This window comes from Lampetra fluviatilis, chromosome 35 (genome assembly GCF_964198595.1).
Source record: "Lampetra fluviatilis chromosome 35, kcLamFluv1.1, whole genome shotgun sequence".
NCBI classification, from domain to species: Eukaryota; Metazoa; Chordata; class Hyperoartia; order Petromyzontiformes; family Petromyzontidae; genus Lampetra; species Lampetra fluviatilis.
Window position 1 is genome coordinate 3,695,270 of NC_136309.1, and position 16,776 is coordinate 3,712,045.

Consider the following 16,776-nt stretch of genomic DNA (forward strand, 5'->3'; position numbering starts at 1 on the left):
AGACTCGACTTGGACTTGCCTCATCTTTGACTCGACTTGACTCGGGACTCGAGAGCAAAGACTTGAGACTTACTTGTGACTTGCACAACAATGACTTTGTCCCACCTCAGAGGTGTGGACTCGAGTCATGCGACTTGGACTCGAGTCAGACTCGAGTCACGATTTTGATGACTTCAGACTCGACTTGGACTTGCCTCATCTTTGACTCGACTTGACTCGGGACTCGAGAGCAAAGACTTGAGACTTACTTGTGACATGCATAACAATGACTTTGTCCCACCTCAGAGGTGTGGACTCGAGTCATGCGACTTGGACTCGAGTCAGACTCGAGTCACGATTTTGATGACTTCAGACTCGACTTGGACTTGCCTCATCTTTGACTCGACTTGACTCGGGACTCGAGAGCAAAGACTTGAGACTTACTTGTGACTTGCATAACAATGACTTTGTCCCACCTCTGCTATCAACTCAAACCCAGTAAGTTGGTGGCTGTAGCAGAGGAGGGAGGAGGGGGGAGGAGGAGGCAGAGGCAGAGGAGGAGGAGGGCGGGGCGCTGGTCTCGCCGTGTCACCTCTGTAAGTCACTCTAAGTCAGTCATTAGCCACTTTAGCCAGTCGTGGTTGTAGCAGTGGGCAAGGGGGAGGGCTGGTGTCGCCTTGCCACCTATTCAGTCACTCCAGCCAGTCACTATCCATACTTTTAGGTTTTTTCGGTAAAGTCAAGTAGGTAAAAAATAAATAATAATAATGGAAATAAAATTATAAATATTTGTATATTTTTTATTATAAAATAATAAATAATATTATTTTATATCTATTAATAATAAATAATATTATTGTATTTTTATTATTTTTCTATTTTATTATAATATTATTTTATTATTTATTTTTTACCTACGTGACTTTACCGATAAAACTGAAGAGTATGAATTCTCGCAGTCACGAAAGCTTCAAATCTAGTCACTATCCACCAGAGGTGGGACAAAGTCATTGTTATGCAAGTCCAAGTCGAGTCGCAAGTCATCAAATTCATGACTCGAGTCTGACTCGAGTCCAAGTCACATGACTCGAGTCCACATCTCATAGGTGGGACAAAGTCATTGTTATGCAAGTCCAAGTCGAGTCGCAAGTCATCAAATTCATGACTCGAGTCTGACTCGAGTCCAAGTCACATGACTCGAGTCCACATCTCATAGGTGGGACAAAGTCATTGTTATGCAAGTCCAAGTCGAGTCGCAAGTCATCAAATTCATGACTCGAGTCTGACTCGAGTCCAAGTCACATGACTCGAGTCCACATCTCTGCTATCCACTCAACCCCAGTAGAGTTGGTTGGTGGCTGTAACAGAAGGAGGGAGGAGTCGGAGGCATAGGAGGAGGAGGGAGGGGCGCGGGTCTCGCCGTGTCACCTCTGCAGTCTGTCCAGCCACTCACGACCCACTCCAGCCAGTCGTGGCTGTAGCAGCAGCAGCGTGGAGGAGGAGGAGAGAGGGAGGGAGGAGAAGGAGGAGGGGCGGATCTCGTCAATGTCCCTGTGGCCACCGAGCTGCTGCGTTCGCTGCTCGCTCGCTCCTCTCTTTGCACTTTAACGCCCCATGAGGTGAGTGGAGCTCGGCTGCTCGTTCGCTCGGCTGCCCTCTCGACTGCCCTCTCGGCTGCCCGCTAAGTCGCTAGGCCGCCCGCCCGCCCGCCTCGGCTTACGGCACCCCCCCCCAACCCACCCCGACCGCTGCTGCTACCGCCGCCGCCGCAAAGAGAAACGCGTGACAGCGAACGTTGACGTCGGTTGTCGAAGGTTATTCTCTTAAACACCGAGGCGTTGTTATTATTATTTGTTTGTTTGATTGTTTAAACGTCGTCGGTGCGTTTCAGCGGGCGACGTCGTCCGTCTCTGTGGGAGTCGCAAGGCCCCCCCCCTCCCGACTCGGGGTTTCTTGCAGCGAGGCAAAGTTTATTTCATTATTTTTGTGTTTTTTATTTCTCGCTCTGCGTTTCGTCGCTTTAGCTACGCAGCGTTTTAGATGGCTGCGTGTTTTTGTACAGTGTGGGAATTAAAGAGAGAGGGTTTTAATTGCGGTTCGACGTCGTTTGGTGGAATTGATTTCGACGCTTTGAGACGCCACGGCTGCCTATTTTGCAAGAAGCCTGAGGCCTTGGGCCCTCCCCCACTCAGGTTTCAGGAACGCGCACGGCAGCGTTTGCAGCAAATGTTACGGCGTTTTATTTCGCTAAACTCAATAGACGAGCGGCGATGGTTTTTTTAAATTTAATTTGTATAAAAAAATGTCGACGTTTGCTTAAGGAGATTATTAAGCGATTCGCAAACGCGCGAGATGGCGTCGTTGGGTGGGGGGGGAGGAGGAGGCCTTAATCTAGCAGTGGATCGATCATTACCGATGATAACTTAAACACATTTAGAGTTTTGTCGAGGGAAATTAGACGATTATAACGTGTGTGTGTGGTTATAAAGGTCTATTTTTGTTGTTGTTGTTAAGCATCGCATTCTCATACAGTGCATTATAAAGCGGTTATTTAATACCGAGTTCGGCCGTGCTACCCACTTTAAATCGCGTCGTAATTACGACTGGTTTATGTATCTCGCTATTGTAATTAAAGTTTGTAAAGTGCACGAATAACTACGCTAGCCGACGACGTGCATCGTCTCGGGGAGATGATGGAGTCAGCTCCGTCCATCCAGCAGTGGATGTAGCTCGCCGACGATTGCCACGATGATGGTTAACCTTAAATAACATTGACATGCGGTGTGCATTCGAGTGGTTGTTCTTTGTGGTTATCAAAGGTTGTGTGGTTTTTTTGTTCTTCCCCTCCCCCCGATCATAAGATTCTTATGGTGTGTGTACTGTACATTGTGTAATGTAATATCGGTGCAGTAGTGACTGACGGACACATCGCTACTTTAAATCGAATTGTGTATTTCGCTGTTGTATTAAAACGTCAAAGTGTTTTCAGTGATTATCACGTATATCGAGAGGTGATGAAGCCAGGTTCTGGGCGGATTCTAACATCGCAGAATGTTTGGTGTTAGCGGGAGGGGGGGGCTTCATCCAGCAGTTGATTGACCATGGCTGAACATTATGATGATATATATTTGATGCGCTTTTTGGGAAGAAAAATAACAATGATTTGGTTATACAATTGTTTTAATCGGACTCTTATGCAGTACATTATTCAGTGGTTGTTTAATGCCGGTGCGGTAATATTTTGACTTTAATCGCATGATTATTACTCAATGTTTTGTTTACCTAGCCGCTGCAATTGAAGATAATGTGCATAAATACATAAATACGTCTGTAGGGGAGATGGAGCGATAACTATTGTAGAGCAGGTGATGCTCTCTGCACGGACAGCAGTGGATAGAAAATGGGGTGGCTGTTAAATGCACTGCAGGAATTGAAGGGATTTTTATTTATTTTTGGGTACTCCGTTGCGTTGGTGGAAACTCCACGTTCTTATGGCAGGAGACTAGATTACAATTATCATCAGCCGTGGCCAATCAGCTGCTGGATGAATGCCTCCCCATTGCCATCTTTCACGCTCCTGTAATTGCAATGCAATTTGGATTGACAGTGTCTCAATGCAACCACATCTTAACAATTCGACGAATGGTGGGATTTGTCACGTTATTTAATGCTATAATCTAATACTTTACGCCATAAGACTCGCCAACAATTCAGCAGTGGATTGACAATGGGGTTATTGGTCTATTTTTGGTAATGTAAATTAATCTATGTGCTGCAGTCTGCATTTAAATTATGGAATGATAGAATTATTTGATATAAACCGATGACATAACGCCTTGACTGTGTTCAGTACTTTTCTCGTTGGTATTCTGTACTTCGAGTAACCTGTCCACTGCTGGCTTACGAGCAGTCATCCGAGCTAGTTATAATTGTACATGATTAAGTACTGTACAGTACTATAATCCAGCATCGATGTAAAATATATCATGCGTTATTACACGACAACACATTTTGTTTTTAGTGAAATTGTAACAACTTTGATTTCTTACAATGCATTATATATTATTCTATTGATCACCGTGGCCCTGATTTCAATAATGTAATACCTTAAAAGTCGATAATACATTCAATTGAATGGCTCGTATTGTTGTGGCAAGCCGAGGGCGAACCAGTGCGTCGAAGTACGGTCAGATAACCGCCCTCCCCCCGTGACCCACAACTCCATGGGTAAGCGTTCATCCAGCAGTGGGTTGACAAAACGGCTGCCTAATAATATACCGTGCGTGATACTGTCCCTTTGGCTGCCTTTTGAGCAGTACTGCCCTGGTGATGACCGCACCGTCTATCAATCCCTTCGTGCCGAAACATAGAAGCCTCTGCACCCACTCTGCTCTGGATCGTAGTCGCATTAGACCTTTGCAGTGCCAAACAATTGTGCTGCCAAATCTAGTCAAGCTAATGGCATCGGTGTCCATTATCACATCCAAATGTTGCTAGTTGCCTCTGACAGCTTGCATAAGATAAGCAGCAGGCATTAGTGCATCACTTGGGTTGCGATATATATTTTTAAAAAATCGCCCAGTACAGCCGGAGGGCAAATACATTTTACATTTTAAACAGAGAGCACCCGACACGTTTCGACACGGATTAAGTCTTGCATGTGAAGTTTCTTGAAGTGGGCTTCTCATCACGTGCAAGTTTATAGCAGCCAAATACTCTGAAACGCGTGACGTTGATTCTAAATGTGGAGGTAAAAACCGGAGGACCCGGAGAAAAATCCACGGGGAGAATATGTAAACTCAAAATATACAGGCATCAGGGTTGGGATCGAACCCACGACCTCCAGTATACCAGGCGAGTTTGTTGACATCTCGCTACCGTGGTGCCCCAGTTGGGGAGCGATGCATTGTGGGGAATTGCTTACCCTTCTAGATCGCAGAGTTTGCCAGCACCGTTTTCAGAATTAAAATCTTGCATATTGCCCCTGGCAGCGAGACTTGAGTGTGGTGGGGCACACTTTTGGGTGACTGCACGGTTTTTTCTAAAAGGGGCTGGACAAAAAAACCCAATTACGGGTTGCTACCCTGACCTGCTGTGCGTATGAGTGCAAATACATTAAGTTCAATCACACGTAATGTGGGCGCACGTGCTGCAATTAGGAGCTAATTTGACGTGAATTTCGTACAGATAAATAAAAGTAATGACATTAGGGTGATGCTTGTTAAGAATTCATTCATGTGGCATTAGCATTATAGTTGTCTCTTTTTTTAACTAAACGTGACCACTCAATTGGTTAAACCAGCACAGGGGCCTGCGTTTCATAACGACACTAACATTTGATCGTATTTGCGAGGCAATGCATTAAATGTCTATAGAGGCCCCCGGAGGCATTGTGCCAAAGTCGTCAACTCGTAATCGCAAATGCATTCTGTCCGGGGTCGACTCAGCCCATCATACCCAGAGTAGAATAGAAACGTGAAATTACCACAACTCGGGGCTGGGAGTGGAAATGAGCAATGTCTTGCACTGGCTTGAGGATGTAGACCAGTGTTCTTCACTGATTTTCAGATGGGGGGGGGGGGTGGGGCATTTTCGCCAATGAGAAATCACTGCGAGGGCCACCCACACATTTGAAACCGTTGGGGTTTGAAAGCACGATGGCGGTATTTTCAATTTGTGTGTTGTCAGGGGCCACACGAAATGCCACCAGAAGTCTTGCGGGCCTTGCAATGAAGAACACCGGCATAGACACTTGGACTCGAGCCATCTCCACACTTGAGCCATGAGTTGCAGAACCGCATCGCTCTCGAAATCTCGCACCTCAAATCATCCCCTGCAACTGCTTTGTCCACATCTGAGTACGTAGTTGCTCAAAAAGGAAATTCAATGGCGTTTTCAGGATCCTAGGTCGCACATGTGCACGAAATGAAGCGCGTCACTGCAAATCGCCGAAAGCAGAGTCCCTCTAAGTAACCGGTTGCGCAGTTATTCACAACTGGTTGCAGAGTGTCCACATTTAAGCGACGCAGTTGCATGCAATCAATCGCACAGGTATGGACCCCATCTATTCACGAGTGTGTATGGCTGCGGCGGATTGAAGTGGACCGTGATGAAGACTACTTAAAAGCGCATCCTGCTTGTTTGAGTAAACTGCACTGGAACTCGGCATCTGTGCAAACAGCTGCCGCCACCTTTCCTGTTTGACACAGTTTGCGGCTTGTTGCTACTCTTGCAAACTTTTCCTCCTTCTTCCCCACCCCTCGACAAACTAAATACGGCATTGTTATAGCTACGCGATGTTATTGCTTGTGAAATTCCGGATCCGTTAGCCACAGATCTCGCTTGTGTGCGAGTAGCACCTTGAGGTTTTTTTCTTCTGCTTCTTGAGTCTGAAAAGAATGTGAATAATGTACTGATATTCTACCTCTGTCAAGAATGTCGGTATCTTACCGACATTCTTTACAGTGGTCGGGGGCACCCGTTGCCATCATGAATTGTAAGCATTTAGTCGAGAATTGTCGGCATGTAGCATTAGCTACATGCCTACAATTCAAGGAGCCCACAAGTGACGAAATCGCATCTATCCCCCCTATTTAAGAAAGAAACAGGAGGATTTCTTAACAGATATGGCTGTCGCCTGATGATGCTGGTTGTAATTACTGGAGAAAAATTGTATTGAGATTGTAAATGTGGATTTACTCCAACACACCGTTGCTGTACTAGTAACGAATTGGCGCACCTTCTGTTTAGGTGACAAACCTTACTCATTGACTTTTGGGTGGTGGCAGGTTTAACGACACGTTTATATTTATGCGATCTAATCCAAAAAAAACTGTGTTATGGATGTAACGTTAGCTTTTGTTTCGTGTGATCTGCGTTCTGCCTCTTACTTTCTATTGGCCTAAAGGTGACAACTCGGCATGATTTTGTAAGTAATTCTCAAACGCAGGATTCAATACATGCACGTAGCGCGGGTGTGAAAATATAATTTGCGTTGAGCAGCCATCAAAATATCTCCCTGTTCAAACGAGTGTTATACGAGGTCTATCTTCACCATTTGGTCCTCAAGCAGAGTTGGAATTTGTGCACCAGGTAGGCTGCCTTTCCATAAGACAGCCACTGTAAACGTTCATCAATCCTGGAGAGGGAAGTGAAGATGAGTTCGCCCAAGTATCTGTTGAAATTCAAGCTCGCAGCCTTCGCATTAGCTTAGCACTCTGCTTACATGGCCACCCGGCAAGATAACACATCACATTTGTTAATAAACAAATTTTTGTTGTATTAAACAATCCTCGTAAGTTGAGCTGTGGGCAAATCACCAACTTTTCACTTTCTGCACGGTGAGAATGGGAAACATTAAAAAGTGCTGCGTGATGATTATGCCTCCCTAATGCCTCTTTTCAGCTCTAATCCCTTTAAACTATTTGGTCTGACATTGCATAGTTATTTGTGCTGTGGTGAGGTGTCAACTCTCTCGCCTGGGATGCAGGAGGTCGTGGGTTCGATCCCGACCCTGACGCCTGCTGCTGTATATTTTGGAGTTTGCGTATCTCTCTCCCTGTGGTCGCTTGGATTTTTCTCCGGGTCCTCTGGTTTTTTCCCCCTCCACATTTCGAATCAACACGCGTTTAGAGTTTTTGCCTGCTATATATTTACGAGCAATAAGCCGTTTCGTTTAGCTATCATTTGTGGGCCAGGTCGCTTCTGTAAAAAGAGCCGATAACTCAGTGGGTCGTACTTGGTAAAATCAAAAGGTTAGTTTTAGTTTGACCCGTGCCGTGCTCTTCACCTCCTCTCTTCTGTCCTCTTCCTGTCGCCACTGTTCCCCTGCCCGCGCTTGAATGACTTCCGACAGGGACAGGGAGGAGGCGGACTGGAGAGGTGAGGAGCAGCAGTTGATGGATGATAAGAAAAAGAAGAAAGATGACAAGAAGAAGAAAGAAGCCCCCATGAAAAAGGTACATAACACACACACGGGAGAGAGATTTGGTGCCGAGATATGCGCGAACCCATACCTTTCACGTGTAAAAATGGCGAAATTCTTTACATCTGGTTTTAAAACAGCGTCGCGTATCCGACCGTCACATGTCCGCCCCGACCGCCAGCGCCTCGGCGCAGTATGTCAGCGTTGTGGCTGTCGTTTTTCCATGGATGTTCACAAAATCCGAAGGCTTCACACGCAGTAATGTGGCCTTCGTCTCGCATACATCGCAAACTATCGCACGTGTCCACGGCGATGTAATGCGATGTTGTTCTATGTCGATTATTTACGATATTAATTTTTAAAAAAATTATATTGATGAACTGTTGTCAAAAGTCTGGCTAACCGTGCTTAACATTTTGCGTGGGTGTCTGTGTGTCTTTGTTAGGCAACGGAACAAAAACCAAAAGGTAAATATACCAGGGCAGCATTTGCACCAAAACATTTTCAAGTTACTAATTTGTCATCTTTATGCAATTATTGCTAAGTGGCAGCTTTAGTCAAGAGGGAACCATTTTTTTCGATTCTGCACAGTAGCATATCCTGTATGCAATAGATTTCATCTCTGCTGTTCATTTCTCTTAATAAAGTAATTGCAACCAATTTGAAAACATTCTCTCCCTCTGCGCACGAACATATATTGCACATACACACACACAACCAGTGGGCAATCAACCAAGGTACTTTGCGTCAGCATATTTAGTACAGTGTAGTTATTGCAAACGGGCCAATTTGGCACCGTGTCAGATGCACAGTAGTAGCCTGCCATTGCTAATGATGTTGCAATGTCGTCATGCCTTTAGCGAAAGAAAACAAAGCTTGCTCGTGTGCTGTCACATTTGTGGGGGGTGGGGGGCGAGCGGCAGGCGACGCGGGGGGAGCTTAGAGAAGGGTTCTTAATGAGATTCCTGAAAAATATGGCCATTGCTTTATCCATTCATTCATCAATCCACTCTGGACACTTCACATATTTTCCCAGGAAAATTATATAACCGCCCCAAAACCGCTTACTACGAAATGTACGACACAGCTCTCTTAAGACCCGATACTCACATCTGTATTTTCCTTGGGGGGGTAAGGGGGCGAGATTATTGCCAACGAAGGACTTTATTAAGCAAAGGTTTAAAAAAAAATGATTAGAATTGTGCTGCGCACAAATGCACGTTCGATGAAGCGCGTGCGTCCATTTGTACGTATGTTTCTTTGTACAGTTGAATACCCTTTACAAAATGGAGGCTCCTTTAATGGATTGGCTTTTTTGGCAGCTTGTGGTCTTTTTCCACTCCACTTAACGTTTCGAGTGTTTGTAGCGGAATGCGGCCGTTCTCTCCGTTTTTACGGCCATGCGCTGCTTCGTTTTCATCATCGCAAACGCTCATGATACTGATGTTCCATAAAATCTTGTTTCATTTCTATTAATTGCAATAATGGAGTGCGCGTTTTTAACTGCCCGAACGGCGTTCCGAAAACACCAGTGTTTCTGCGCTTGGCAGTTTCATCATAGCATAGTCTTGTGTTGCGAAGTCATCCCCCGCCCCACCCCCACCCCGGGGCCCCTCTCCTTGCTTACCGTTACATACAAACCCACTTAAATGTCATGTGCTATGAAGGAGGGCCATTGGTGGAATTGTTGCCTATTTTTTATATATATTTTCATTATAAGGCACCGCTGACGAATGTGAGTTTTGCAGCGAAGACGGACGTCTGCGCGCTGTTATGCATTAAGAGTTGCAGTGCTGATTTCAATTCATAAATTACAATCAATGGCATTGATTTTTCCCACTGGGCGAAATGGAGCGGTGCCTGATCTGAATGCCGTAAATCTTTTTTAACGGTGTGACCAATCTTCAGCAAAAAAAAAACACGTCACGGATGGTTCATGACCCACCAATTTCGCCCGAGATTTTATGTTTAATGTGGAAAGGTCACGGGGGCCGAAGCTATAATACGCCCCAACACCTGCCACTCACGTGTGTTTGCCTTTCATTGCCCTCACCATTGGACACGTTTACGTGGTCCTGACACGTTTTTTGTGCATTGTCCATGACTTGCCAGGGGCTTATTTTTGGTTCAGAGGTCGGATGTAATGGGTTAACAAATTTGTGCTAAAAAGAGCCCCGGTGAATTCCCTCTGCTTTTGTAACCACGATACACGGTGGCTTTTTGAACCGTGTGTTTTTTTTTTTAAAGAGACGTTTGGCACATTGCGGCTTTTAATTAGCTTATGTCACTAGACTGTTTAAGCTCATAAAGGCGTTTCTGGTCAGCGTTTCATCAAATATCGCTTTTAAAAAGTAGACAGAGCTTTTAGCATCGTGAGCTCTTAGGGACAACGGTCTTCAATAAGCCATTGTAGTAATTGTTTAGCATATCAACAGCTTGGCATGTAACAATTTACCCTCCAATGATTGGAAAAAGCTCAACTCGTTCATCAATAACACTGCCTTAAAAAGTAACTATGTAATAATTATAGGCTATATTTTTTTCAGGCAGTAGTCCAACGATTGGATCAAGTGCCCTGATTTGAATCACGAATCAATCTTTCGTCTTGTTTTTGAATTGTCTCGTTCGTATTTGCCACTCTCATGCTTTCTGTGTTTGTGATTTGTTCGGTGAATTAGCCGACAGGTGCATTGGTATATAATTGGCTATAAACTTTATAAACAATTAATTATTGGACTCAATAATCAATGTATGCCTAACAACAACTGTGATGATGAATACAAATCTATTGTGGCTATTACAGCATCTCGATGTGCAGTTGGTATTTAGACGCTATATAAATCGAATTTGTAATGTTTGTAATGCTGCTTTGGCATTGGTGCACAAAAACAACGCGTGAGGCTAGGGTCGAGCCTGGTTAGTGCTTGAATGGACAAATGTGTTGTTTTTTTGTTATTGCTATTAATAGATAATTTGAACGTACATTGTTTTTGCTGTCTGTGTCTCTGTCTGCCGTCACGTAAAGTGCCAGAACCGACCAAATCCGGTGCACAGCAGCCTGCTGGCAATCACGCCAGCCACAGCACTTCCTGCACTAGCAACAACAGCACTAGAGGCAGCACTAGCGGAGCCAGCAACAACAACAGCAGCAGCAGCAACAACAACAATTCCACCAGCAACACGGGCAAACGCTCGGCGCTCGCCGGCAACGGAGCTCAGCAGCAGCGGCAGCAGCAGTCGCAGCAGCAGCAGCAGCAGTCGGTGCAGCAGCAGCTGCAGGCATTGGCAGGGCAGCCACAGCAGCAACAGGGGCAGCAGCAACAACAGGGGCAGCAGCAACAGCGTGGGTTTCCTACGCGAGAAGTGCCGCCGAGATTCCGCATGCAGGAGCAAAAGCAGCTTCTGAAGCGTGGACAGATTCTGCCTGGCGCTGGCACTTCGGCGCAAGCCGTCATTTCTACAGGCAGTGCCATGGCGGTGCAGGTAAGCAGCAGCAGAACCTTGTGTTGTAGATAGAATTGAAGGGGTGGGGGAGCTGCTTTCTGATTGTCAATTTGGTGCTCTGCCACAGCGCCGACTGGCCACATTTGTGCGGGACGTTAACAATCGTAAGTTGCGATTAAAAGGGGGGGGTGTTGAAGAAAAAAAGGGTTATTGCTACCCAAATCACCCAGAATGCGCCCAGTCTTGTCGCATCTCGAAAACTTGAGCCTGGATATTGCTTTGACGGGTGACCACTATGGGATGTGTAAAGCAGGTTTTGTTGGCTGCTGCAGGGATCAATAAAAAGGGTCCTGTCACCGAATCGGCCGGAAATGCGTCCGGTCGTGTCAGACCTCTGGTGCTAAGCAGGGTTGAGCCTGGGTGGTGCTTGTGATGGCTCTTCTTTTAGAAGCATAACACACAACTCATAGAGGCGAGTAGGAAGGGTTTCGCAGTGGTGAGATGTTAACTGCCTTGCCTCGTATACAGGAGGTCGTGGGTTCGATCCCAACCCTGACGCCTGCTGTATATTTGGAGTTTGCGTGTCTCATTGCCCGTGGTCGTGTGGATTTTCTCCGGGTCCTCTGGTTTTTTCCCCTCCACATTTAGAAATATAAGTTTATATTTGGCTGCTATGATTTTCAACACAAGGCACTTTGTTGAGCTGTGATATGTGGTAGCCAGGTCGCTTCTGAAAAAGAGCTATATAGCCTTGCCTGGTAAAATATTTGTATTTTATTTTAATTAGCAATGGATCGATTGTGTGTTTGGTAAAAAAAAAACAATAATAGAGCACATTTATTGTTTGGATTGCGTCTTTAAAATTTGGTGAGGAATTTTGCCGGAAAATTGAGGGTTTAAGATAAAAAATGAGATGTGCTCCTGCTTTGTAAAATTTGTTCCGTATCGCTCTGCGCACGATTTGATGGTTTCGGTTTGATTTAGAAAAAGGTGGACGGTTTGCTTGTGGTAGAATAAATTCATTTCATTGTCGGGTCATGTCGCTCCGTTGCCGAGCGTACATTTGTTACGTAACCACAGCGTGCTCTGTTGAGATCACAGCATTCATTTCTGTTGGTGCTTGATATTTTCAGGCCATCATCATTCCTCTACGGTCACTGTAATAATAATGTTTAGTGTAAATATCGCGTCATTCATGCAAATTATATATCCCAATCTATCCCAATCACCGGGGAGCCCACGGACAAGCCGGAAGGCAGTAAACCAGGCGACGGGCCGGCACCACCAATTGCCCACATTCTTTATTCATAAAGATGTTTTCAGCCAATTAATGAATGTATGAAACATTATAACATAATTACCATCTTGTATGCCAGCGTATAGTCATCACACAGACAAAATACATAAGCAGGCAAATACGCCTCCCTCTTTCCTACATCTTGTTTCTCCAGGTAAAAAAAAGTGTTTTGTTTACACGGCAGTCGGTCAAACTGCGTACATGCCACAATTACGTGGACATTTCACCGCTGGGCCTCGGAGCTGCCAATGGACCTAGGAGCTGCCAATGGACCTATTCCGCGCCCCACGCTGGGTTGAGCGGCGGGGATGCGCCGGCTTTTGACGAGACTATTTTTAACGCTCAAATATTTTCATTGTCAAGACGTGAAAGGGCGTAATGCAGCGCTCTGTGGTGGGGGGGGGGGCCTCTTGCACTGCGTGTGTGCATCGCATATAGATGGATTTGACTTGTGTCCGAGTGACCTCCCTATCCACATGGTGCCGGTTCAGTGATGATTCATGCGCAGGGCCCCCTCCCCTCCTTCGAATGCCTTGTTACAAATTGAATAAAAGCGAAGAGGAAATGCAGTTATGCAGTGAATGGGCCAGGCTTCCAGGGTTTAGGACATTTAATGTTGTGATTATTGTGTTGGATAGTGAAGACGAGACTTAGCAACTCCTAGTGCGTTGTTGAAATGATGCATTGACATTGTTGCAATGTTAATGGGAAGTATATCGTCTTGGTCCTTACTTGGCCATCTTAAGAATGTACAATTGCAATCACCCTCTCCGGCAACAACACTGCATTGTATTTATGTGGGTGAGTCCCGTTTGCACCTGTTCAGTTTTTAATGCTTTACAACTACTGTTAAATGCCTTAATGTCGTATCTCTGTCAGTTTGTCTGCAGCAGGCTTGGGCTTCAAAATAATGCAATTGGAAGTAAACTTCCGTTTCAAGCGGTGTTGCTATTCGCGACTCACCAGCCAAATGAACTTTTTAAGAGTTCCCCAAATCCTGATGATATTCATTAAACTAAAACAAATGCTTCCGGGGACGAATGCTCGTTGTAAAGCTTTACAGAAATGATGCGCGTGCATGATTGTTCTTCCTTGCTTGACAGGGAGCTGCTGCGTCCAATGCCGGCATCTGTTCCAATTCGCCCTCTTCCTCCTCTGGTGTCAACAGTCAGCATTCTTCAGCACATCCCCTCTCCCAAGGTGGTGGCAGAGGCACCAGCGGCTTAGGTAGGTGGTAGACCCTCACAGCATTGTTCTTGGTCATCACAAATATGTTTTGTATTGTGTCACATACGCCGTGTTTCCCTCCCCCCCCGCCACTGTCGTTTACCTGTTCGTTAATTGTAACGTAACCACGTGACATGGGTGGTGACGTGGTCTAGCGGGGTAACGCATTCACGGAGGGTGCACGGTTATACTGGTAGGAACCTCCTGGTTACACCAGCCCACAGGGGATTATTGTGTCCGTCCGTCGTGCAGGGAGGGGCTGGGTGGGGAGGGTAGGCTGGGTGGGGAGGGTAGGCTGGGTGGGGAGGGGGGCATGGGAGGGGTGGGGCTGGGTGGGGAGGGGCTGGTCACCCCGTGGTGCCCTTATAAAACTCAACGTTTAACCTACTCACGCCGGCTTGTGCCCGCCCTCACAGTCGGGCATATTTGCGGAATAGACCACGCCGCCGTTGACGCTGGCCGTTGACCGAGCAACCCAACGTTCCTACCAGCTCCCTCCGCAGAAATGTGTTAATCCAGCAGGCACGCTGATTAATACCTCGGGGTGTATCAACCCTAAATATTACTACGCGCCATCTCCTTCACAGTGGACGTTTGAAAGGCCACGTGATGTCAAACGCTAGAACGGGCCATCGTGTTCCGACGTCATGGTCCCAAATGTAACAAATTTGAAAAATTGGCCACGAATTGCTCAGTTCGGATTGCACGTGGCAATCATCGCCCCCACCCTGCTGCGAAAACCAAGCAGGGGGACCCTCCTGAAAAAGAGTCCGTGAAACTCGGTGAGGCTTTGCTGGGTAAACGGGCGTAGTATACTAATAATAATGGTCCACCAAATCTCATTGCGAAGAGAGATGCACGCGCCGCGCAATTTGTCCGTACACTTTTTAAGATGGCGTTCCGACCATAATTGTCATGTTATTGTATTGTTGATGCCCTGCAATTGCTTGGTTATACCACTGCTGGCAGAATGGCCCTCAGTAGAGGGAGTTCCACAGAGGCCATTGAGGTTATTTGGCCTACTCTTCCACGCTGGCCAGACGTCTTAATATCCGCATTTTTATACGTTATCACAGGCGTATCCATAATGTTCGTACTTAAAAAATATTGTTTTTGCTGCATAACTTGAGACACTATAGCATAAACAATATTTTAGAAGTATTTTTGAGATTCTGCTTGCAGGGCAGAAGCAGAGGGGGGGGGGGGAGACTTGAGGGTGACATGGAAGGATGGGGTGGGAGGAGATTTGAGGATAGTGGATGTGATGAGAGACCCGGAGTAGCAGCATGTGGAGAAATATTTTATTTTTTAGCAACCAACCCCATGCAATAATCGGGTCTTTGTGTTCAAAGAAGAATACCTGTGGACCGATAGCGCGCGAGGCATGCTAATTGGATTGCCGCCTTCCCAAGTAAGGATTTAACGATTTATTTGATTGAAATTGATTAATTGGACTCCTAATGTTATGCGTAGGGTCGTGGATCCAAAAGTTAATTATCTCTGATTCATGTATCTTGTATGACATTGATTCACAGCAGCGTTTCGGAGAACCGAGCCGCTGCATGCATTACAATCACAAAAACAAACTTTGAATCGTCACTCCAAATCCAGGGTGGCGAATTGTTACATCTCTACAACTTGGGGTGTTGTTATTTGGCTGGGTATAGTGGCTGGCCGTACGCCTGGTAATCGAGCGCTTTGGAGGTGAGGTTGGTGAAACGCACACTGATATGTTTGAGACACCGGGCTTTCAAGGCACCCACGCCAATTAGGTTTGCTAACCTATCCTCGGGAAATTTTGAGCGTCATTTTATGAAATGTTTCAGCAAAAATGCTCAAGTTAATGGGCCAAAAAAAAGCGATCTCCTACTCGAATGAGTTTTGGTTTACAGCCCCGAGACAGTGGTGGAAATTCCACGTTCCTGTGGCCGGACCATAGAATGCGGAGCGACGATGGGCTGAGTCCAACCCCCTAGGAGGATTTGAACTCGGTGTTCTGATTGCCAGCTCTTCGCCCTCTACCGCTGAGCCACCTGGCTAGTGAAGGGCATTACTATTTATGGCGGCAGGGTGACGGACGCTGTGGAAACACTTTTGCCTTACAGCAGGAAAGACCTGGGTTCGATTCCTCACCAACTCGGGCCCAAATTTGTGTGGAGTTTGTATGTTCTCCCCCTGTTCTGCGTGGGGTTTCTTCTGTATTCTCCAGTGTATTACTCCTGTCGCTGAAATCATGCAGTATAATTGTTTTTGCCCAAACATCCTAATGAGGGAGAGGCCTCCTTAAACAGGACTCAGTCGGGCCTTTCCTGGCTAAGTAAGTAATTATGATATTTGTTTTTAAGATATCAATTTCTTGTTAGAACAAACATGTCTGTGGCCCGCTGGGATTGATTCATAATACAAATACAACAATAAAATTTTGTGAACAAAAAAAAGCCCATTCGACCTTTGTGCATCGTGCAAAAAATGCCATCGGCAGCAGTTTCTGAAGATGCGCATTGTGATCCTCTTAACGTGACTTTGAGCCAATGCGACCGACAGCAGCGATTGATAGACAACTGTAGATCAATTTTCGTCCTTAATAGGGCTCATTGGTACAGTAGTGTGGGTTTACCAATGCTCACCGCCGCAAAGTCCACCGGGATTGAAAATTTTTCTCGACGAGAACCAACGGGACAGGTGTAAATGGCGCGGTGATAATGGTCGGCCGCGATCCACCACCGTTTTTTTTTCATTTTTTACGCGAGCACTGCCCGTGCAAGCGGTGTACGCGGATTGTTAATGCAAAACCGCCAGCCGCTGTGCTCTTACGTGGCTTGTGCCCCTTTTTTTTGTGTTGTTGCCCAAAATGAAGACAGATGGGAGAATGGCTATGGGGGCCATATCGGGACACTGCGGAAAA

General features: G+C 46.0%; 1 protein-coding gene across 6 annotated transcripts in view; it reads left to right on the forward strand.

Moving 5' to 3' along the window:
- The window catches only part of LOC144944521 (uncharacterized), a 121,235-nt gene that overhangs the window by 49,903 nt on the left and 54,556 nt on the right, over window positions 1-16,776 (forward strand). For 4 of the 6 annotated variants that reach the window (XM_078872739.1, XM_078872741.1, XM_078872740.1 and 1 more), the window contains exons 5-8: window positions 7,835-7,937; window positions 8,349-8,370; window positions 10,929-11,386; window positions 13,748-13,871. In XM_078872739.1, coding sequence (XP_078728865.1) covers window positions 7,835-7,937; window positions 8,349-8,370; window positions 10,929-11,386; window positions 13,748-13,871 — 707 coding nt within the window. Of the gene's footprint in view, window positions 1-1,438; window positions 1,599-7,834; window positions 7,938-8,348; window positions 8,371-10,928; window positions 11,387-13,747; window positions 13,872-16,776 lie in introns of those variants that run through there. The other 2 variants (XM_078872742.1, XM_078872743.1) reach the window with 2 other exon arrangements.